The 23,999-nt window shown below is 47.3% G+C and overlaps 2 protein-coding genes across 11 annotated transcripts in view; both read right to left on the bottom strand.

Annotated features, from left to right (window-relative positions):
- Nucleotides 1-394: 394 nt before the first annotated feature.
- LOC309360137 (uncharacterized protein) lies at nucleotides 395-14,055 on the bottom strand. Of its 5 annotated transcripts, none has more exons than XM_081894746.1 (7): nucleotides 13,728-14,055; nucleotides 10,976-11,080; nucleotides 9,194-9,343; nucleotides 7,551-7,613; nucleotides 3,931-4,320; nucleotides 2,104-2,201; nucleotides 395-723 (listed from the first exon to the last, which is right to left on the bottom strand). In XM_081894746.1, exons 1-6 carry the CDS (start codon nucleotides 13,807-13,809, stop codon nucleotides 2,116-2,118), a joined length of 876 nt encoding a protein of 291 aa, XP_081750872.1. In that variant the 5' UTR covers nucleotides 13,810-14,055; the 3' UTR covers nucleotides 395-723; nucleotides 2,104-2,115. The 5 variants fall into 5 exon arrangements, with proteins under 5 accessions (XP_081750872.1, XP_081750873.1, XP_081750874.1 ...); XM_081894747.1 differs by having other exon boundaries at nucleotides 9,236-9,343; XM_081894748.1 differs by lacking the exon at nucleotides 2,104-2,201.
- Nucleotides 14,056-14,166: 111 nt separating this feature from the next.
- The window catches only part of PNPLA6 (patatin like domain 6, lysophospholipase), an 82,370-nt gene continuing 72,537 nt past the window's right edge, over nucleotides 14,167-23,999 (bottom strand). For all 6 annotated transcript variants that reach the window (XM_081893760.1, XM_081893761.1, XM_081893762.1 and 3 more), the window contains 4 exons: nucleotides 21,399-21,515; nucleotides 20,201-20,297; nucleotides 19,500-19,615; nucleotides 14,167-18,199 (listed from right to left, as the gene is read on the bottom strand). In XM_081893760.1, coding sequence (XP_081749886.1) covers nucleotides 18,122-18,199; nucleotides 19,500-19,615; nucleotides 20,201-20,297; nucleotides 21,399-21,515 — 408 coding nt within the window. In that variant the 3' untranslated portion in view covers nucleotides 14,167-18,121. The remainder of the gene's footprint in view (nucleotides 18,200-19,499; nucleotides 19,616-20,200; nucleotides 20,298-21,398; nucleotides 21,516-23,999) is intronic.

Here is a 23,999-nt window from a genome sequence, read left to right as displayed (position 1 = left end):
GCTATGTGCAGATTGTAGAAGAAGAACAAACAGGACAATAACAGCACACTGAGCATGTTTCAGTGAAATAAGCAGGTTCACATTCATTTCCCAGACTGCTTCAGAACTTGTTTTGCCTGAAAACTTTCGTTTTCTTTGCATTCCGTTTTGACTGAGAAATAGGGTGTGTCATTTTAGGGGGGGGGTGAAATTTAATTTTAGCAGATTTCTTCATTGAGGAATCCTAAAAATATGTTCTTGGGTGTGAGGAATTCCAATCATCTTATTTTTGTGACTGGACAACATTTAGCTTGGTAAAGTCTACAGCTGGCGAAGAAGCACGTAAACTGTTTTGGAAAACCAAAGAATTTACCTTCTGAAAGTGTCCTGTAATGCTAAATAAGAAGAAACAATATATAATATATAGAAATAATATTAATTTAATTGCAAGTACTGGGCAATCATTTTCAAAGATTTCTATGCAACTTTACGCACAATAAAAGATATTAGTTTTACCCAAATATATTTTGAATTCCCAAGTCATGTTACAACTTTTTAGCACCCCTCATTCAGGAGATGAAGTGAGCTGGGAAGTGATTTTGGTGGTGCCGAAAAAGCTGGGGGCAGGATGGCAAAGTTGGCGACTGCACCTCACTGAACAGAAGCTGTCCCTCACAGATCCAGATGTTTCCCATCAGGCCACAATTCATATCTCCACGACTGGACTCGTTTTGTTGCCAAGAGCTACAAAAACCCAAGCAAAACAGCATCACATACCAGGTACCCCAAGGATTCCTCAAAACTATTAAGGTTTCAGTAAAGCAACAAGTCAAATAGTTTAATCAAGTGAAATTGTATGTGTGTGGGGTTTTTTTGGGGGGGGGGAATAGCCTGAGAAGTCGTTTTTCTGCCCATGACCAAGCACCATATCACTTTGCCCGTGTAGGGAGTATACCAGGCCACTTAAAGTCCCAAACGTTAGAGGACTGTTTGCTTGAGCCAGAAATATCCACTTGGTGGCAGGACCAGGGCTGGATTTATGTTTGATGAGGCCCTAAGTTACTGAAGGTAATGGGGCCTTTTATATGTCCAGCAGCTCTTTGTCAACAACAAATGGCCGCTGTTTTTTGTGTTGAATATATGCTATATGGTAATGTAGGAAGCTAATAGGTATCTAAAGCCATTTGCACATAATAACATATTTATTTTATCAAAGTAATTGTTGAACTGAAATACAATTAAGAAGTATATTAATAGGTAAAGGTAAAGGGACCCCTGACCATTAGGTCCAGTCGTGACCGACTCGGTTGCGGGGCTCATCTCGCTTTATTGGCCAAGGGAGCCGGCATACAGCTTCTGGGTCATGTGGCCAGGATGACTAAGCCGCTTCTGGCGAACCAGAGCAGCGCACGGAAACGCCGTTTACCTTCCTGCCGGAGCGGTACCTATTTATCTACTTGCACTTTGATGTGCTTTTGAACTACTAGGTGGGGAGGAACAGGGACTGGGCAATGGGAGCTCACCCGGCTGACCTTCTGATCAGCAAGCCATAGGCTCTGTGGTTTAACCCACAGCACCACCCATGTCCCGTAAGTATATTAATAGTGAAATACAATTAAGAAGAAGTACATTAATAGTGAAATAATGATTAAGCTCTAACTTATAATGATTTTGGCAATAACAAAAGTTCCTTTAGAAACACAATTTACTCATAATCTAGTCATAATTTAGTCTCTAGAAACTTGCCATAGCATGAAATAATAATAGGTGTAAAAATATGGTGCAAACTATATTATATATAGCAGAATGTAGGCACCCTATACTGTATATAGAAATGAGCAAACCAGTGATATTTCGGGGAGCAGGCTAGCAGGCGGGGCCCATTACTTACAACATAGAAGCCTACACAACACCAAACACTGTTGCTGTATGTAGGTTTTATTTTATTTGTTTTTTTATTTTATATTTTGGAAATGTACATCCAGGTTTTTTTCCTTAATTTTTTTTTTTGGGCCCCCCCCCCCAAGAGAGTGGGACCCTAAGCTAGAGCTTGTTTAGCTTATATGTAAATCCGGCACTGGGAAACTGGGAAGAAGAAAGACTTGGTTTGACTAGGTTGCCTACCTTTCTTCCCTCTCATGCTACAGGGTGTCCTCCATGCCCAGTGGTGCTTACGGCCCTTTGGACTGGTGGGGCAGAAGGCAGGGAAACCAAGGGTGGATCTACACACAGGGGGAAAAACAAGTCATAAATTAAATCGTTATAGCAAAGGGGGGAAATGCTATGTAAAATCACATAGAAAGGTTTTGTGCTCTACAGTGCCATCTGGTGTTGCATGTTTATAACACATTCATAATACAGTGGTGCCCCGCAAGACGAATGCCTCGCAAGATGGAAAACTCGCTATATGAAAGAGTTTTCCGTTTTGGAGGTGCTTCGCAAAACAAATTTCCTATGGGCTTGCTTCGCAAGACAAAAATGTCTTGTGAGTTCCTGCAGTTTTTTTCCCTTCCCCGCCCTTTTTCTAAGCCGCTAAGCCGCTTATCCGCTAAGCCGATAAGCCGCTAAAAGCGCTAATCCGCTAAGCCGTCAATGGGCTTGCTTCGCAAGATGAAAAAACCGCTAGACAAAGAGACTTGCAGAACGGATTCTTTTCGTCTTGTGAGGCACCACTGTACTGAGACCCAGCTCTACCTCTCTTTCAAATCAGAACCAGTGAAGACGGCGAATGTCCTGTGTGAGTGTCTGGAGGCAGTTGGAGGATGGATGGCGGCTAACAGATTGAGATTGAATTGTGAAAAGATAGAAGTACTGTTTTGGGGGGACAGGGGGCAGGCAGGTGGGGGGGCTCTCTGGTCCTGAATGGGGAAACTGTGCCCCTGAAGGACCAGGTGCGCAGCCTGGGAGTCATTTTGGACTCATAGCTTTCCATGGAGGTGCAGGTCAATTATGTGTCCAGGGCAGCTGTTTATCTGAGCTGTGCCAACCCAAAAACAGATGCTGATGAGTTTTAGCATCCTTCTTTGCTGAGCTTCTTGAGAGCCAGAGTGTCTGCAGACAGAAATGGTTGCAGTACAACAGGAACATGTCTCGGGATGGGAAGGAGACAAATAGCATGTTTAGCTGTTGGTTCTTAGCATCCCATAGCCATCCCTTTGGCACGGGCTTTCACCCCCAACACTCCCCCTCCAGACACTCCCAGTGTCCCTATTTTACAGATGCTACCCCAGTTTCTGATTTGATCCCGGAAAGTCCCGCTTACCCTTCGGATGTCCCAATTTCCATCAGAGAAATATTGGAGGGAATGGAGTTATGCGACCGCCAAGCCAAAGAGATAAGTAACTACATGGCCTTCAGAAGACATCTGAAGGCAGCCCTGTATTGGGAAGTTTTCTTTCATGTTTCATATTTCATGTTTTATTGTGCTTTTATATATATTGGAAGCCACCCAGAGTGGCTGGGGCACCCCAGGTAGAAGTGTTATTATTATTATTATTATTATTATTATTATTATTATTATTATTATTATGGAATAAAAAGGTAAAGGACCCCTGACTGTTAGGTCCAGTCAAGACCGACTCTGGGGTTGCGGCGCTCATCTCGCTTTATTGGCCGAGGGAGCCGGCATACAGCTTCCGGGTCATGTGGCCAGCATGACTAAGCCGCTTCTGGCGAACCAGAGCAGCGCACAGAAATGCCGTTTACCTTCCCGCTGGAGCGGTACCTATTTATCTACTTGCACTTTGACGTGCTTTCAAACTGCTAGGTGGGCAGGAGCAGGGACCGAGCAACAGGAGCTCACCCCGTCACGGGGATTCGAACCGCCGACCTTCTGATCGGCAAGTCCTATGCTCTGTAGTTTAACCACCACTTATTTTCATTGGAGAAATGTTGGAGGGCATGCCGTCCTCCTTGGGCACTGAAAGGGGGAAGTACCCTGTCAGGACTCACTGCTGCAGATGTTTTGGCGGGTGCCGTAGGTGACCCAGCGACTCCAGGGCCCGTTGCCGTCAAACAGCATCACCACCCGGTCAAGACTGTTGCCATAGTTGAAATACAGATCCTTGCCCTCCAGGGCCAGCAGATCATGATCGCGGCATTCCCACCGCTGGAGCGGGTTCGTTCCATTGCAGGGTTCCAGACGGACGGTCTCCTTTCTTTTGGCCTTGGGTGCTGCTACGCAGAGCAGTGAATCCATGTGAAGGAGGAGGCCTCTGGAGAACCACCGAAAATGCTGCAGCCAGTTTCTAGGGTCACAGGGCGCTTGTGTGAGAGAGCTGGGCTCCTTCCTCGTCACACAATGACTGCGGTTCTCATTGTACAGCAAGAAGTTGCTGGGGACTGGCAAGGGGAACAGAGTTAGCATGGAGGAACCACAGCAGCCAGAGGCAGGCAGGGAGTGAATGGACAAGACGAGGAAAGGGACTGAGAGTGAGAGAACAAATGGAGTCAGGTCTCTGCAGCTTCTTACCAGAGAACAGGACTGAGACAGTAAAGTACAGTCATACCTCAGGTTACAGCCGCTTCAGGTTGAGTTTTTCAGGTTGCGGACCACCAAAACCTGGAAGTACTGGAACAGGTTACTTCTGGGTTTTGGCGGTCGTGCATACACAGAAGCGCTAAATCAAGCTTTGCACATGCGCAGAAGCGCCGAGTCACAACCCGCGCATGCGCTGCTTGCGAACATGCATCCCGCACGGATCACATTCGCAACCCGAGCGCTCACTGTATATCAAGTGCAAGACAAAGCAACAGTCCAGGCTAGGCATTGATAGCCAGTAAAAAGGTAAAGGTAAAAAGGACCCCCGGATGGTTGAGTCCAGTTAAAGGCAACTATGGGGTTGCAGTGCTCATCTTGCTTTCAGGCCGAGGGAACCGACGTTTGTCCACAAACAGCTTTCCGGGTCACGTGGCCAGCAGGACTAAACTGCTTCTGGCACAACGGGACACATTGACGGAAGCCAGAGTGCACGGAAAAGCTGTTTACTTTCCCACCACAGCAGTACCTATTTATCTACTTGCACTGGCGTGCTTTCGAACTGCTAGGTTGGCAGGAGCTGGGACAGCAACGGGAGCTCACCCCGTCACAGGGATTTGAACTGCTGACCTTCTTATCGGCAGGCCCAAGAGGCTCAGTGGTTTAGACCACAGCACCACCCACGTCCCTGTAGCCAGTGAAGACTATTTAGAACAGCATCTGCCAATGTTCAGAATTCACCCAACATTTCAATTTCAATATAGCCATTTTAAATTAACATTAAACATATGTTTTTTAAGTACGGCAAGACCAATACACAATACAGACATTTTGACAAAAATAATGACTGGCCCTGACAATATTTTATAATATTTTTAGTAGGCAGAGAGTAATGATGAGAAAAAAATATGGGACTTAATTTTATCTTCGAAATGTGGTCCAAAAACCAAAAGGAAGGGAGCCCCTTTTCCCGTCTATGTATTGGTTTGAGGAGGGCATGACAAAATGTGTTAATTTTGTGGGAAGCTATCTTCCAGAAAATTCAAACCCAGTCTATGATTCTTGGAGATTTTGTGGATTTCCAGTGAGATGTTATTGGCGCTATTAATCTTGCACCTAACTAATAAGTTTGGGACTAATTGCCAGCTCAGATGTTGCTATATTCCTTAGCAATATTCTGAGTTAGGGCTTGGGGCTGGATGATGTCTTGGGGTCCTTACCATAACTGTGATTCTGTGATTGTAGGAGTGGGTTTTGCTGAGCTGGTCGCTCCATTTTTTATAGGACTGCTGGAAATTATCCTATCCTAGCCCGGGGAAGCAGGGCATTTCAAACTTGTCAACTTTCCAATTCCAAAAAATGAGGGGTGATAAAAAGTTGTAAAATGACTCAGGAATCTAAAAGATATTTTGGTTAAACTGATATAACTTAGTTCTGCTTGGTAAATAAAATGTGTGTAAAATCACATAGAAATCTTTAAAAATGATTGCCAAGTACTTGCAGTTATGTTATATATTTATATTAGTTTGATTTATATGTTATACATATTTTATATTACCTCACACTTTCAGAAGGTAAAAATTTAAATTATTTGGTTTTCTCAAAGCAGTTTATTTGCTTCTTATTCAGATGTAGACTTGGTAAGCTAAATGTTGTCCAGTCACAAAAATAATAGATTTGATTTCCTCACACCCAAAAACATGTTTTTAACACTCCCTTGCTGACAAAATTTGCAAAAATTAAGTTTCACCCCCTAAAATGACATGCCCTGTTGGGATATTCTCTCTTTTGCAGGCAAATGGTCCCCAGTGACTAGGGAATGTCCAAGGTGGCTTTGCAAAGGGAGCTGCCTCTTTCCCCTACTCCCAGCTGGGGAAAAGGAATGTAAGCATGGAGTCCTTCGAAAGAACAATAGATCTGCAGAGTGAGAAGGATGAGATAGATGGGGAGGCTGTAAGAAGACATACATTTCCTTGTCAATTACTCTAGAGGCTTTTGGTTCTGGCAAAATAGCCACGTGCTTGCCATTAAAACAATATTTAGTGAGTACTATTATCTTCACTGCAACTATGTGGAATAGAAACCTACTTTCATAATAGAGCTTAGACTCTTGTCCATGTTCCATCTGAGCATCTAGTCTAGAATTTGAATAAAGCAGTCCCAGATACATCTATGGATAATCTGGTCAAGCTGTCGGGGTGTTTGAACTGCTCCAAAACTGAGCTGGAGGTCATCATAGTTTGGTTTGAAGGAGCTCATGAAATCTGAAGCTCTCACCAGCAGGCAGAAGGAAAAGTCCCGCTAACATCTAGAAACATGGAACAACCCCGAGAGGTGTTTTTGGAACATGGAGCTTCTGACAGAGACAGTAAAAAGCAGTTCTGTTGGACTGAAGAGACTAATTTCCGTTTAATATTAACTGAGACAATTGGTCAATTAATGGCCCAAAACATTTTGCCAACTGAGGCAAATGACAAAATGGCACCCTTCCCTTTCCAGAAGCTGACTGGGCTGACGGATGACTCTTACTTCAGCACTCATGATGGGATAGACTTCCCCGCTGCACCTGAGAATTGCAGAGATAATTCTTTACAGAATTATTTGGTCTTCCCTGGATTATTTTATTTCCCACCCATTTTGACACTTTAAACATCTGCATACTTCTGGATTCTCCTCAGCAAGCCCATCTTTCTCCCTCTTGTTTATTAGTGGTCCCCTGTTGGTTCCAGTCAGGGGCAGCCCAGCCCATTTTGCCACTCGAGGTGCTTTCTGCCGCCTGAGGCAGCTGCTTCACCCTGCCTCATGGGTGGGCTGGCTCTGGTTCCAGTCAGCCACCTAGGCTGGCTATCAGCAGGTATATCGTTTTCAAACGAGAAGTAAAAGATATTTCACAGCCAAGCGCATCATTGTTCTGCAGAGCTTTCCAGAAGTACCAAGACAGAACTTTTATTCTGCTCTCCAGAAAACCTCCACTCATGCTCCTAGCCTGAAATGTGGAGCTGATCATCACCTTCCAGCCTTGGGGCAGTGAGGGCAGAGCCAGGGGGTCTTGAGCTCCTCCACAAGGTCCACCACAACTCCCACAGACACTCACCTGCCTCTTGGAGCTTCCTGTTCTCAGCACGCGCTTGCTCCAAAGCAGCAGACATCTTAGAATCTGTGCAGGGAGCCAACAAGAAGAAGTTGGTGCTGACCTTTAAAGCCCTAAACGGCCTCGGCCCAGTATACCTGAAGGAGTATCTCAACCCCCTGAGGTCCAGCACCGAGGGCCTTCTGGCGGTTCCCTCACTGCGAAAAGTGAGATTACAGGGAACCAGGCAGAGGCCCTTCTCGGTAGCGGCACCTGCCCTGTGGAACACCCTCCCATCAGATGTCAAGGAAATAAACAACTATCTGACTTTTAGAAGGCATCTGAAGGCAGCCCTGTTTAGGGAAGTTTTAAATGTTTGGTGTTTTATTGTGTTTTTAATACAGTGGTACCTCGGGTTACAAACACTTCGGGTTACACCTCCGCTAACCTGGAAGTAGTACCTCGGGTTAAGAATTTTACCTCAGGATGAGAACAGAAATTGTGTGGCAGCGGCGTAGTGGCAGCAGCGGGGGCCCCATATGCTAAAGTGGTACCTCAGGTTAAGAATGGTTTCAGGTTAAGAATGGACCTCCAGAATGAATTAAGTACGTAACCAGAGGTACCACTGTATTCTCTTGGGAGCTGCCCAGAGTGGGTGATGAAACACAGCCAGATGGGTGGGGTATTAATTAAATAATAATAATAATAATAATAATAATAATAATAATAATAATATCATCATCATTACAGGCTGGCTGAAGGATCAGTTCCAGAGGCTACCTTCACAGTAGCAACTGGTGAAAAAGAAGCTTTGAAGGCCCCGGGGTGCATGTGTCACAGTCTTAGCATCGTTACCTAAAAGTGATATCCTACCACTGGCTTGAAAAGGGAGCGTGGTACTCACCAAGCCTCATTGACCAAGTGACCATATGGAATTAACATCTGAAAGTGTCAACCATCACTTTTTGTACCATTTTAGTGCCCCCTTTCTTGGATGCTGGTTTTTTTTAATCGGTGTATGCCAGGAAAATTGTTGCATAGAGTTAACTCTCCCTAAACTCTTCCTCACTCTCTCTCTCACACACACTGCTTCAATGCACTTCAATGTTGTACAATTGACTATAATGCACTTTGAATGAAGCTCCACCTTGGGGAGCAGAGGAACCTGCTGTATACTGAGCTTAGACCCGTGGTTCCCACATGCCCCACAGGAAGGCAATTTGATTTTTAAGGGGGGCAATTTGGAAGCTTGTTTAGACCAAGTCAATGGCCTTTTCGGCTTCCTCCCATGAATAGGAGTTCACTTTTTGAATAATAAGAATTATATGTCACAGTGGTGGGGGCATCAGGATTTTAGAGATGCTTAGGTGGGGCATGGCCAAAAAAAAGGCTGGGAACCACTGGCTTAGACCACTGACAGCCTACCTTGGTATTGTCTACACTGGCTGCCAGCAGCTTTTTGGGGTTTCAGGCAGGGGTCTTTGTCAGCCCCACATGGAGGTGGTGTGAGGGGCGAAACCTGGGAGGAACCTATGGCATGCAAAGCATGTGCCCGACCACTAAACTATGCCTTTTCCCCAGCTGAGAATCCAGGCAGACATCCAGAGACCCATGCATGTCTTCTGAATGATACAGGAAGAAAGTATATCAGTCTGGCAAACTCCTACCTGGCACCCCACCAGCCCTTAGAGACCCAGCAGACCACTTACAGCGCATAATTCCCACCGCAAGCAGCAGCACGTTCAGGAACACCGAGGTAGCCAGCAGAGTAGCAACAGCTACTAAAACCACCTTGCGTGTCCAAGATGGCTTCGCAGCTGAGAGAGGGAGGGAGGGAGAGAGAGAGAGAGAGAGAGAGAGAGAGAGAGAGTCATTCTGCCTGTTCTCCACCTCCGCTCTGCCACCACCTTCCCCTCACCTGCCGCACCAATCCCTGTGGTATCACCGAATTCTTTCATCATCATCATCACTCATAGCCGAGTAAGATTGTCTTACATAAACAAGGTTTTAACAGTGAGTCCGTAAGTGAGTGTGAAGGCCAATTCTGGATCCACACAACCTTCCACATAGGTTCCCGGGCAGGAGTTGATCACAGTGAGGGTTTGCCAAGCATGCCTTCCTCTTAGCACGTTTGTCCCTTCCGTCCTGAGTTCGAGTGTCTTCAAAGCCCATGACACCTTTGGTAAAGGCTGTTCTCCAATTGGAGTGCTCGCAGGCCAGTGTTTCCCAGTTGTCAGGGTTTATACTACATTTTTAAAGATTTGCCTCGAGAGAGTCTTTCAACCTCTTTTGTTGACCACCAGCATTACGCTTTCCATTTTTAAGTTCAGAATAGAGTAGTTGCTTTGGAAGACAATAATCAGGCATCTGCAAAACATGACCAGTCCAACCAAGTTGATGTTGAAGAATCATTGCTTCGACACTGGTAATCTTTGCTTCTTCCAGTATACTGGCATTAGTTTGCCTGTCTTCCCAAGTACGTGTAAAATATTTCAGTGACACTGTTGATGGAATCTTTCGAGGAGCTGGAAATGGCTTTTACAAGTGGTCCATGTTTCACAAGCATACAGTAAGGTTAGTAGTACAATAGCTTTGTAAACAAGCATTTTGGTTTCCCTGCGAATGTCCTGGTCCTCAAACATTCTGCACTTCAATCGCGAGAAAGCTGCACTCACAGAGCTCTAGATTTCAGCATCAATGTCTTGTACAGCTTTTTGGGGTTTCAGGCAGTATAGCTGGAATGGACTCAAACGGTCCTCGAGCCCAACCCTCTGCAATGCAGTCTTAACTCTATAAGTTTATTGCTTTGGGGCCATTTGCTATTTATTTGTTTCATCATCATCATCATCATCATCATCATCATCATCAGATTTTACGACACAAAAAAGGCAGTAGTAAGCAAACTAAAAAGGAAGCAACCCCCAAAATACAATTTAACAATGGGGGGAGTCTAGAACATGGGGGTTTATTGTAAAATACAAACCACAAGACCCTTGAGCCCCTGCAAGGCGGGGTTGGGGGACGAATGGAGGGAAATGAACACCAGGTTCAAGAAATCATCTCCCTACACCAGTGATGGCCAAACTTGGTCCTTCAGCTGTTCTGAGACTACAACTCCCATCATCCCTAGCTAACAGGACCAGTGGTCAGGGATGATGGGAATTGTTGTCCCCAAACAGCTGGAGGGCCAAGTTTGGCCATCACTGCCCTACACGATATGGAAGGCTTCCCATTTCCTACTTTACACAAATCACTCTCCATTTTCTTATCTTTTCTTCCCCAAGCTGGAATAAAGATGTAGGTCCTTTGCATGGCCTTCTTAGTGACGAGGCTCCAATATTCTCCACTGCTAATGGGACTCCCCACCCCAGCCCAGGGCAATACACGGTGACGTGTGGGTGAACTCCAGACCTCCCTGAGGATCCCCCTGAAGCTCAGACCAGACATACCTGGGCTCCATGGCGCAGCCACCTGCCCTGCTTGCTTGCCCTCCAAACTGGCCACAGCATCAAAGGGCTCATAGATACTCTCTTCCTCGGGGTACTCCTTGGTGCCTGCATGGAGGAAAGGAGGAGCCAAGTTAGGGCATTTCTAGACTGTCACTATTTTGGGGTGTCATCCGGCCACATACAGGCCAAGCCAAGTTGTACATGTATCGTTGGTGGTGTGCTTGACAAACTCACCTCCCTGCCAGAACCAGTCTTTTCGTGATTAGGAAAAAGACAAGGAAATGCATCTGTAAGTGTGCTTCCTATGACCTCAATAACATACCTTCCAACATTTCTGCAGTGGAAAATGGGACACCCTATTCCTTAATAAGAATAATAATAATTTTACTATTTATACCCCACCCATCTAACTGGCTTTCCCCAGCCACTCTGGACAGCTTCCAACATATATAAAAAAATAATAAAACATTTAAAAACCCTTCCCTGTACAGGGCTGCCTTCAGATGGCTCTGGGGTCAGATAACTCAGTTCACCAATGAAAATACAGATGTCCTAAGGAAAAGTGGGACATTCCAGGGTCAAATGAGAAACCAGGACAGATTCTGTAAATCTAGAACTGTCCCTGGAAAATAGGGACATTTGGAGGGTCTGACGGTGAACTTTATCATGGTCTGTACAAAAAACTAACTGAAAAAAGCACTCTGCATCAAGTTAACCTAACATTTGTGTGAAGAGGGAAGCTGAAATTCCATGGGGGGGGGACAAATTATGCAAACCAAGCAAAAACCGTGTATTGTTTAATCCGTTTAATTTTTGGTGCTTTTGCTACACGTTAAGTTAAAACCCCTCTCACTCCCATACCCTGCCCCGTGTCTGCTTTGCAGCTATTTCAGCCAAACAGTGTCATTCAAATGTAGAGCAGTCAAGAGACTTCTCTGCCATGGAAAATGGAGTGTGGGTTCCGTGTTTTGCCAGCTGTGCTTCAGCTGCCTGACCAACTCCTTCAAGGCTTTGGGCTTCTCTGGAAACCTGGGAGCATTTTGCTTTTGGTGTGGAAGCAGACGATGCCTATTGATACCCGAATCCCAAAACCTAACCCATTGGGCAAGAGCGGTTGTTGGCTTTCATGGGCAAAGAAACATTTTTGAATCCAACTGGAGCCATAAACCTTTTGACGCAAAGCTTTCCAAACTGTGTGTCGCTCGTGTAGGTGTGTGTGGGAATGCTCCCTGCAATCCTCCCAGGGCTGGAAAGGGGTTAGATTAACCTCTTGTTTGCCAACAAAACTGAATTGCCATATTTGCCTGTGTATAACACCCCCCCGTGTATAAGACGCCCCCTCTTTTGTGGGACTCCAAACTGAGAAAATGGGGGGAGAGTGCCCAGAGTTCCTGAGCTTTTTTGGGGGGAGGGTTTGCGGAATATCACTCACCCACAGGACCGCCACGACCACATCAACGAAACCACCAATCATCAGCGCCCCCCCTAACAAAAGCAAGTGCCAATCACTCCGTCCATTTGCTGCAGCAGTCAATAGCCAGTGGACTTTGCCACACCCACCAATCACCCACAAAAACACCGCTTACAATCTCCTGTTACCGGCAGCCACCAAACGCCAGTCTCACCTCTCCACTATCCATGTTTAAGACGACCCCCCAATTTCTAGCATAATTTTTAAATAAAATAACCTCATCTTATACACAGAAAAATACGGTCCCGTGTCATGAAATGGTGCATGTCCAAAAAGTGTGTCACTGACATGAAAAAGTTTGGAAAGCTCTGCTTTAGGACTAGACCATTATCAGGGGTCTCCACCCCTAGAGAAGTTGTGTGCCGTTGAGAGAAAATAAGTGGGCACAATTAGGGAGAGGGGGGAGAGATAAAAACACAACAGCCTTGGTTGAAGCTTCATCCTGTAGGGAGCTAGGAATGGAGGCAGGAGTAAGATCACCAGCTCTGGTCTGGGATTGCTCCACCAGGACCTTGCCAGCAGTGGACCCTTTTCCTATGCACCTCACTCTGTTTATTTATTAAAGATTTTCTTGATTTACAAAAGTGTGTGCAATGTCTCTCTCTCTCTCTCTCTCTCTCTCTCTCTCTCTCTCTCTCTCTCTCTCTCTCTCGTATTTCCCCCCCATGTAACATTTTTACAAATCAGTTCCATTTGTTGAGACATTAGAAAGAAAAGGGGGGAGGTGGGGGGGGGAGATGGGTGTGGATGGCGATGTTTCTATTTTACTTACTATATGTAGGGTTTGGTGTCAGCGTTGTTTGTGCAGGTTCTTTGCTGTTCACTTGTGTTCCTTTGGTGGTGAGAGAGGTTAGGGTTGGCTTAGGGTGTGATTATTCATTTGTGGTTGGCTGTGGTGGTCTTTGTTTTCATGTGTGAGTAGGGTGGAAATTACCCCAGAATTGGCCTTACTAAACATCTTCCAAGACAGCAATGCCCATTTACACCACAAAGAACTCATAACCCACCTACTTTCAGCAGCCAGAAGCATCATAAACAGACACTGGAGAGACCTGTCAGTAGTAAGCATGGACCAATGGTACCAAATAGTATGGGAAACAGCCCTACTAGAAAAAATACCCAAATAAACTGAAACTGACACGGGGACAAATAGAAGACACCTTCATCCCGGTATGGCTCCCCTTTATCACATACACAGCCCAACAACACAATGACCAAAATCCACCAACAGGATACAAATAAATATGGCTAACCTAATGTACCTCACTCTGTGCCACATACCTGATTGACTCCTCTGCTCAGGGACCTTTGGGTCTTCTAGCTCAAGGTCAACATTTCTGTAGAGTCCCTTCCACGATGCCATCACAGCAGAAGGCTCCTCGGAAAGCGCAACAGAGGATGCTTGCCGGCTGATAAACAGAGAACTGCGGGGCCAAAAGGCAAGGAACAGGAGGATGCCACAAAGACCATGGCTGGCTTCCAGGAAGGAAATGATGCATTCAAAGGATGGCTTTCAGGTCCTCGCTGCAAAGTGAAACCAATGAGACCTCTCCCATGGTGCCCTAAACTAGACAGCGGCTGTTTGGTGGGCAAATGCTGGCTGCCACCATCTGATGGGCGAAAGCTGAGATCTTGAGAGAGGAAACCCAGACAGAGCTTCAAATTTAATTATTTTTTTGGTGTTGTGTGTGTATGTACGCAAAGAACAAAAAACCAAACGAACACTTTTGGTAATGTATTATCAATCAGCCAATAACCACATATCAGCATTTCACAGAATGGTTTTAGCTCACACAGTAAAAGTCCATTTCTTCACATCAGCCCAGTTTATTCATGGGCCTGCCTAATCTGCATTCAACCCTGAGTGAATCTGCTTCCTTCCTCCCAAATGACTCCATCCTATGGCACTATCTCTGTTTGCAAGGGATATATTTGCATGCAGCAGCCTTGCAGTTCACTGCTGCAAACAAGGCTCTCTGGATGAGGGTGGATGTTTTCCGTGAAATTTAAAGCTAAAGGCTTTCTCTGAAAGTGTTAAACCATCTTGAACACGGGCTTGCTTTTAAGCTGGGACTGGAACTGTTAGGCGTCTTCCGGACAACGCGTTTCTTGAGCGTTCATCCCGATTTGCTTGCACAAAGTTTGCAGGGAGGGTTCACAATGTCAGATGCTTATTGAAATTATTTCCGGTTTGGTTAAAAGACATTGTGTCAAGCAACTGTTAGACCAATGCATTTTCCAGTCACTTTTCTTACGGGTAGAAGTCTGTTGTTGTTCTTTTCCAGCAGCAGCAGCACCAGGTTCATTGCACAAGAATGCCAAACCTGAAATTGCTGGCGTGTAGATGAATCCTACCAGCAGCAATCTGCACAGATTGCTGCCTTTGTGAGATATATATGGCAGCTGAGTGCATTACCATTTTACGATATTCATTGCCATTTTTAAGTGCAGCTTAGGATAGAAATGTAAACAATTAAATGCCCAGGTGCATACAAGTACTAGGCAATCTCTTTTATGGGATGAGAACCATCCTTTCCCAGTAGGAAATCATGCAGTGCCAGCAGCTGTAGAGGTCCGGGCAGAGGATTAGTTCGGTGGTCAAGTCTTGCTATGTTTTTAACCTTCTGGCAAAGAGGAACACACTCAGGCAGCAAAACAGTTTTCTTTGGATTAAACGTTTGCCTATCAAGTTGCTGCTGTGCTGATCACATTGGACAAAGTGTTTGTGCTGACCTTTAAAGCCCTAAACCAGGGGTCAGAAAACTTTTTCAGCAGAGGGCCGGTCCACTGTCCCTCAGACCTTGTGGGGGGGCTGACTATATTTTGAAAAAAAAGAAAAAAGAACGAATTCCTATGCCCCACAAATAACCCAGAGATGCAGTTTAAATAAAAGCACACATTCTACAAATATAAAAACACACTGATTCCCAGACCGTCCGCAGGCTCGATTTAGAAGGAGATTGAGCCGGATCCAGCCCCTGGGCCTTAGTTTGCCTACCCATGCCCTAAATGGCCTCGGCCCAGTATACCTGAAGGAGCATCTCCACCCCCATTGTTCAGCCCGGACACTGAGGTCCAGCACTGAGGGCCTTCTGGCAGTTCTCTCACTGCGAGAAGTGAGGTTACAGGGAACCAGGCAGAGGGCCTTCTCAGTAGTGGCACCTGCCCTGTGAAACACCCAGATGAGCCCTGTAGGATATCGACAAAAAAGCTGTGCCAAGGAGAGGAGGCAAGGTGCGGCAAGATCTCACCTGCCACCCCGAGAAACCACAGACTCACCTGGGTCACTCATCTGCGTCAATACAGCACACATCCAACATGAATGGATTTAAAAAAAAATCAGTCCATGCTGCTTCCTGGGTAGGGGTGGCTCATATGAGCCCCCTCGTTCCACCCCAGGAGCCCTGCCCTGCATGGTCAATGGTCAGGGACAATGGAAATGGTAGTTCAGGGACATCTGGAAAGACAAAGGTTCGATACCCACCCCCTGCACTAGAAGTTGGGGGTCAGCAATAGGGGGAGAGGCTACTAAGTGTTTATTTGAGTGCCAGGCCGGAAGGGAAGATCCTGGGTGCACAAGATGGGCAGGAAAAGCACATTGCACACCCTGTCTTGGGCCTGAACAGGAAGCTGCCTCTGTCTAATCAGCAGCCTGGTTCTTGCCCGATGCCAAGAAGTCAAGCCCAGAATCAGAAGAGGTGGCGGAAACAGCCAGCTGCCCCGGTGGCCTTGTGCCTCTTATCACTTCTCCAGCCCTGTGTCCTGTCCCCCTTTCCACCCAGCTGGCTGCACTGCTGACAATCAGTCACACACAGGCACACATACACAAAGTGCCATCCAAGCACAGAATCCCAGAGGCTGGAGCCAAGCTTCGACATCCAACCTTTTCAGGCTCTATTCCTGCCACCTGGCAGCCTGATCTTTATCTCCACTGCCCACTGGTACTGCTTTTCTGGTATGCATTTCTATTGATTGCATTTCTAAGCAGCTCGGGACTGCAATATCTCAAGGACCGCCTCTTTCCATATGAACCTACCCGGATCATCTTCCGACGCCCTCCTTCGTGTGCCTCCTCCTTGAGAGGTCGGCAACACGAGAACGGGTCTTCTCTGCAGTGGCTCCCTGTCTGTGGAATGCTCTCCCCAGGGAAGTTCACCTGGCGCCTTCATTAGACACCTTTAGGCGCCAGGCAAAATCGTTCCTTTTTAACCAGGCAATTGGCTGATCCAATTTACATCCTACGCCCTTTAAAAATGTGGTTCGGGTTGTTGTTTTTATTAGGTATTTTGTGGTTTTATATCTTGATTTTATTCTGTGAACCACCCTGAGACCCTCAGGTATAGGGCGGTATATAAATTCTAATTCTAATAATGATGATGTCAGCAGCATAAGAAATCAATTGCCCTTTCTACTGCCCTCCCTGTCAGCTGCCTACCTTGAAAGCTCCTTTTTTGCAGAATGCTTTTGCATGATCTTCGAAGGGCGGCTTTGAAGGCGATAATCGCTGTGCTTCCCCCCCCCCCCCACAGAGTTTTCCTTGCAGGCATGCCAAATCTAGGGGAGCCATGCACGCTAGGCCCCCTCAATCTTGGGGGCAACTTGGCGCCTCTGTTTTCTTGTAATACTTTATGGTCCCAGGATAGGTATGGTTTGAATGCAGATGAGCAGACCTGGGTCTGGCCAAGGCCTGGATGAGGGTCTGCCAGACAACCACATGAGCAGCACTTTTGCATCCCAAGGGGAAAGGGAATAAATAAATACAGTGCATGATAAACACCCCCCCTCCCCGCCAAACATAAGCTCTGTATTTCTTCCCTGTAAATCCAAAGCAAAGAAAAAGTGGGTTTTTCATTCATTTCTTTTTTTCCCTTTTTAAATATAAAATAAAGAACAGTCTGTGTGGCCACAGCCTGAAACCTCAGGCAGGCTAGGAACATAAATGCCAAGGAATGTCAGGGCTCAGCTCAAAGCAGGATTAAGTTAAGTCAACATAGGAACAAGGTATGTTTCTGTACCCTATTCACGGCGGTGGTTCTTCCATAACTGTTAATGCTTTGACTAGGAACGCTCAGCATCGGAGAGCGCCTCCTTTTGTCAGGTCACTGTGCAAGATCCCTCCCTAAGCTGGTTGGCCTAAAAGGGCACTGCCTGGGGACGGGCAGGATTCGAAACCGGTCCCTTGTGGTACTAGGTCAATGCAGGAGGACTCTGCAACGTCTTTTCCCTGGCCCCTTCCTAAAAATGGAGTGTAGTGTAAGTAAAATGCTGGCCTCTCCTCCCCTTCCCCACTCTCCGGCCCACTTCAGGGCTGTTTCAAGTAGGGGAAAGTTGGAGGAGAAAGGCAGCGGTCCAGCCAAGGAACCCTGAATGCACCCGGGCGCCAGAGTGGCCGGCTCCATCCCCACACCTGGGCAGGTAACTGTGATCAACATCTGCTTGGCAGCATCCTTCAGTTTGTGCTGGGAGGTCTACAGTTCCGTCCAGCGGGTCACCTTCTGGCGTGGCGCAAGAGGATCAAGGAGCACACCAGGGCCCTGCAGGGATGCCAGTGTGGCTGCCAGCCAGGCGGCAAAAGTTACAAACGGTGTGATCTGGAGGGCTCCTTGCTGCAACTTCCAGGAGGGCAAGTGCAAGGTTTGGTCTCAGTTTCTCTAGCTCAAGTAGCAGCACCCCTCTCAGGGGGTGGGGGTAGTCGGAAGGGCAGCGGCTTCCTGATGAGTTCCACGGCGATATCGTAGGCTCTTTTCCTCATCCTGAAAGAAGGGGGAAATGCTGCTGTGAAACCAGCGTTTATGGAAGAGAACCGCAGAGAGGCATTGACTTGATGTGACATTCAGGACATGATCAGGTATCGAAGGCATGGCAACTGCGGGGCAATCTGGCAGGAGAACAGAAACCTTGCCATCATGGCAGACGCACCAGTGGGATGCTGTCAGGCTTCAAGGGAATCTCATCCCTCCCACGGTGGGCACCCAAGGAGTAGACAACAAGAAGAGTTCTTAAAGGGTAAAGGGACCCCTGACCATTAGGTCCAGTCGTGACCGACTCTGGGGTTGCGGTGCTCATCTCTCTTTATTGGCCGAGGGAGCCGACGTACAGCTTCCGAGTCATGTGGCCAGCATGACCAAGCCGCTTCTGGCGAACCAGAGCAGCGCCCAGAAACGCCGTTTACCTTCCCGCCGGAGCGGTACCTATTTATCTACTTGCACTTTGATGTGCTTTCGAACTGCTAGGTCGGCAGGAGAAGGGACCGAGCAACAGGAGCTCACCCCGTCACGGGGATTCGAACCGCCGACCTTCTGATCGGCAAGTCCTAGGCTCTGTGGTTTAACCCACAGCGCCACCCGCGTCCCTCTAGAAGAGTTCTTACCAAGTCCTTTATTCAATAAATACAGAGAGAGGCTTTGGAAAGTGTCTCTATATTGCAGTAATGGCGTTGCTCTGAGTAAAGCCCCACCCCTCTGTCTCTCCTATTCTACGTCATCCCTGTGCTGGTTGATCTGTGCTTTCTGCCTCTGAGCTTTCTGTTCCACTACTCTCAATGCATGTTGGGTCCTTGCGGGGGGAGGGGGTCTGGCATGCTTTCTGAAGACACTGAGTCTGTCAGCTGTCTCTCCCCTGGTCTGCTTCTTCATCCTGCTGTTCCTCTCCCAATATTTCCCAGCTTCTCCCCACTGCAGTCTCTGAACTATGCACTTCTGCAAACCGCTGTTCTAAATCTATACTGTCTTCCTCTTCTCTGGAAGGTTCAGGAAGAGGAGGGGTCAGTCCCCACCATTCCTCCTCCGTCCAGGTCCTGAAAGATGCTCTGCACCAGCAGGATAGTTTTGCTGGTGAAGATGCCCCAAGCAAGAAATGAGCAGTTGGGAATCCTTGGATGCCCCTGACCCAGGAAAAGGAAGGCCATGTCCCCCTCTAGCATTCAAGGCTAGAATTTGGCTCCCCTGCACAGGCTGGCCCTTAGAGTCAGAGGAAACCTATTTCGTTTATCTATAGCTACAGACGAACATTTTCATAGTACTTTCACATACTCAGAGTACTTTGGCAACTTACTGTTTCAAAGACAGCATTCGGCTCTGCTGGGGCAAAGAGCAGCTCCTGCCCTTCTTCTTCTCGCACGGTGTCCATTCCTTCGTCCTCATACTCGGTCAAGTAGTCTGACTCTTCCCCTGGTTTGCAGGCACACAGAAGAAGCTTCATTGCTGCGGTTTTGATTGCTGTACACAAAGAAGTACCCTTCCCTCAGCCCAACTTCCCACTGCTGCCACCGCAGCTCCTAATCCCCTAGTGTGGGATTTTTGTAAAATTCCAGGTGTGCTCACACATCCTATTTGTGTGTGTGTGTGTGTGCTTGCGTGCACGAAAGAGCGAGATAAAACAAACACCAGCAAACCTTGCTAAGTTTTGCCACTGGTTACTTGATGTACATAGAGATAATTAATAATATTAATAATAATAATAATAATAATAATAATAATAATAATAATAATAATTTTTTTATAGCCCGCCCATCTGGCTGGGCTTCCCCAGCCACTTTGGACGGATTCCAACAAAATATTAAAATACAGTAATGCATCCAACATTAAAAGCTTCCCTAATCTTCTAAAAGATATACTTGCTAACTTGATGTACATGGGAACTGTGCCAGGCATGCCACATTCTGCTCACAAATACCTCAAGCTGGAAGCATCCCGAGTCCATTGCTAAAAGCAGGACCTGAACTAAGTTCAACCTGCTAAGCGATAAGTACTCACCATCGGCATAGCTGTCTGACAGGTAGCTCTTGGCTGGCTCGATGCGAGACACAATCTCAGCCAGGTCTGTGAATCCTGCGGTGGGACACATCAGTACCTGAGGAAAGGAAAGGAAGTTTGCCAGAGCAGCTGAGACCGTCTTCGCACAACACAGAGGTGGAGGAGAAGTTGTGCGTGCCAGTACAGCCGTACCTTGGAAGTGGAACGGAATCCATTCCAGAAGTCCGTTCGACTTCCAAAACATTCGGAAACCAAAGCACGGCTTCCGATTGGTTGCAGGAAGCTCCTGCAGTGGCTTGTGGGAAACCCACAGGCAGGGCCTGAGCACAAGAATACACTGAATACACTGGTATTCAGAAGCATTTATTGGCTCCAACTGTAGAGAGCAGACCATAGCCACCCTGGCAAGTAGCCACTGACAGCCCTCTCCTCCACAAATCGGCCTAATTCTCTTTTAAAGCCATCTACGTTGGGGGCCATTAGTGACTCCTGTGGGAATGATTTCCATAATTTAACTAAGTGCAGCATGAAGAGGTCCTTTCTTTTAATCCGTCCTGGATCTTCCAACGTTTGGCTTCGTGTGACGTCCACGAGTTCAAGCATTAATTACGAGAGAGGGAGAAACTTTTCTCTATCTGCCTTCTCCATATAGTGGTACCTCTGGATGTGAACGGGATCCGTTCCAGAGCCCTGTTCGCATCCAGAAGCAAATGCAACCCGCGTCCGCGTGGGTTGCGATTCATTGCTTCTGCGCATGCGTGTGATGTCATTTTGACTGTCTGCGCATGCGCGAGCGGCGAAACCCGGAAGTAACGCGCTCCATTACTTCCGGGTCGCAGCAGTGCACAACCCGAAAATACTTATCCCGAAGCTACGTCAACCCATGGTATGACTGTACTGTGTATCATTTTACAAACTTCTATTGTGTAATCGCTGACTCGCCTTTCCCCTAAACTGAAAAATCCCAAACACCGCAACCTTCCTTCATGGGGTTTTTGCTCCAGCCGCTCTGGGCGGCTCCCAACAGAATATTAAAAACACGATAAAACATCAAACATTAAAAAACTTATTGGCTGCCCTTTCCTGGATTTTCCAGCTCTTCTGTACCCTTTTTGAGCCGAGGCAACCAGAACTGGGCCCAGCAGAAAGAGCCCCAGGTGAGGGCTGTTTTGGCTTCATCCCAATCCCCCAGACTTACATCCATGCGTTTACTCTCATAGAAGTCTGCCGAATGCCGATCCTTGACCATTTTTTCAATGATGTCGCCACGGCACCAGCCATCAAACACCACCTTCCCATGCTGGTACCCTACGTCCTATGGGAGAAGGGCAGAGGAAAGTAAATTAAGAGTTTCCTGGGTTTATAGGGAAGTTTGAAGAGGGTTCTTCTGGGGGGTTTTGCAGCAGACCCCAAGACCTTTGACTGGAGATTACAGTTGCCAAAGAAAAGATACATCACACAGAATTTGAAACAAACGTGTGGGTGGGGTGGGGGTCCCTTGTCATACAAAACAGTGAAGAAACTTTAAAGAGCATCCAAGGACTCGGAGGTTATTGGCTCAGAGGTGGAAAGAAGATAAAGTCCCAAATAGAGAAGAATGGAAGATTAAATCCATGGATTATGCCGAAATGGCTTAAATGACCGGAAGAATCAGAAACCAGGAAGACCAAAATTTTAATAAAGAATGGGGAAAATTTATAACAACTTAGATTTTTAAATAAAGAATGGGGGAAATTTATAATTTATCTTAAAAACCATTGTAAACACTTAAATATGTTAGCAGGATTGGAACAACACTTGTAGTTTAATGGTGAATTTTGCATATAGTGGAGATGTAAAAGATGTGGAGTGTTATAAAAGATGCAGGAGGAAATGACTAGCAATAGGACCCACAAAGGGGAGGAGGGAAGTCCAGGAGATTCCGAGGAATCTTGTTTGGTGTATGTTGGCTATGTCAGTGTTTTTCAACCACTGTTCCGCAGCACACTAGTGTGCCGCGAGATGTTGCCTGGTGTGCCGTGGGAAAAATTGAAAAATTCGAAAGATTTAAAAATAAAGTATTTTATAATTTTTCATATTTCTGTTTACTTACTATTTCATAATAAAGTAATTATAAAATACTCTCTTTGTGTTTATTTGATTCCTATTCAAGAGAATTACTTTATATATAGTCAATATAGGCACAGAGTTAATTTTTTTAACATTTTCTAATAGTGGTGTCCCTCGTGATTTTTTTCATGAAATACCGTATTTTTCGCTTTATAGGACGCACTTTTTCCCCTCCAAAAATGAAGGGGGAAATGTGTGTGCGTCCTATGGAGCGAATGCAGGCTTTCGCTGAAGTCTGGAAGGCGAGAGGGGTTGGTGCGCACTGACCCCTCTCGCTCTCCAGGCTTCAGGGATAGCCACCTGAAGCCTCCGGAACACAGCGGGGTAGGAGGAGGAGCGCCGTCCAGGTTGCCTGTGCAGCCGTCTCAGCCCCATGCCTTGCCCCGGGCGGCAGCGTCCTGGTGTCTCTTTCCTCCGCGGCAGCGGCGGTAGCATGGGCTACGGGGAGAAAGGAAGAGCGAGAGAGGGAGGAGGAGCGCCATCCAGGTTCCCCGCGCAGCCGTTTCGCCCCCTGTCTTGCCCCGGGTGGCAGCATCCCGGGGCCTCTTTCCTCCGCGGTGGCTGTGGCAGCGGCGGTAGCGGGCTCTGGGGGGGGGGAGGAAGAGCGAGAGAGGGGGAGGAGGTGGAGCACCGTCCAGGTTCCCCGTGCAGCTGTCTCGGTCCCGTGCCTTGCCCCGGGCGGCAGCGCCCCGGTGCCTCTTTCCTCCGCGGCAGTCGTAGCAGCAGCGGCGGGGTGGAGCGAGATGCACAGGCAGGACAGGCGGTGGCCCAGGGAGTGCAGCGCGTCAGCGACCTCCCCTTTCTGTCCATTCATCGCTACCTCCATGCTGCAGTTGAAAAGATCGCTTTTTAAAAAAACAAACAAACCGCCTGCCGCCGGGAGCCCAGTAAGAAGTTGTTCGAGCTGACATTCTCCGCCCGCCCCCATCCCGGCTGGGTGAGGCCGGCAAGCGGTGCGTCTCTCCCCCCCCCCTTTCTGGAGTGCACGGCCAATTTGGGAGGGAAGGGACGCTCTTCCGGGGTGGGGGATCCGCTCCTGGTTGCACCGCCGTTGCATTGGGGGAGGATGCGAACCTGAACGAGGAAGCAGATCTTGTGTGGGGCTGCACCGAGGAAAGGCGCGCTGCGTTGAAGGTTCCTATTGAACTCAATGGCGCTCGCGCTTAGTTCGCGGGGCCAGAGGGCAAGCCTCTCTGGTCTACTCAGAAGCAAGTCTCAGCGATGCTGAGGGAATCTCACTCCCAAGATAAGTGTGCCGGCTGTTGCAGCCTCAAGCGCAGCAATCCAACTGTAGCTGCACTTGATGGCACGCTTAGCTCACGTGGGAACGAAACCAAAATCAGGGACGGCGAAGCTGTGACGTTCCGGGTGTTGCTGGGCTACAAATCCCATCACCGCTGGCTGATGGGAGCTGGAGCCCAACAATATATGGAGGGCTACATCCTCCCCACAACCTATATGTGGAAAAGAACTACGAAAAAGGGAGAGAGAGAGATACTAGGCTATCAGAGATCGCAAAGCTCTTGCAAACTATTTTTAGCTGAGCTGAGAACTGGTGGTATCAGGAAATCCTTAAACGTGCTCATAAACCATGCAAGCAGCTTTAAATTTCACTTCTGCTTTTTCTTGAAATAAAGAGAAGCAGGACAAACTAAAAGGGAACTCTGCACTGGTGGGACATGTAAATGTC

Source organism: Podarcis melisellensis (assembly GCF_964234715.1).
Source record: "Podarcis melisellensis genome assembly, chromosome: 17".
Lineage (NCBI taxonomy): Eukaryota > Metazoa > Chordata > Lepidosauria > Squamata > Lacertidae > Podarcis > Podarcis melisellensis.
The sequence above is the reverse complement of the archived record's forward strand: the minus strand, read 5'-3'. Positions and strand labels throughout refer to the sequence as shown.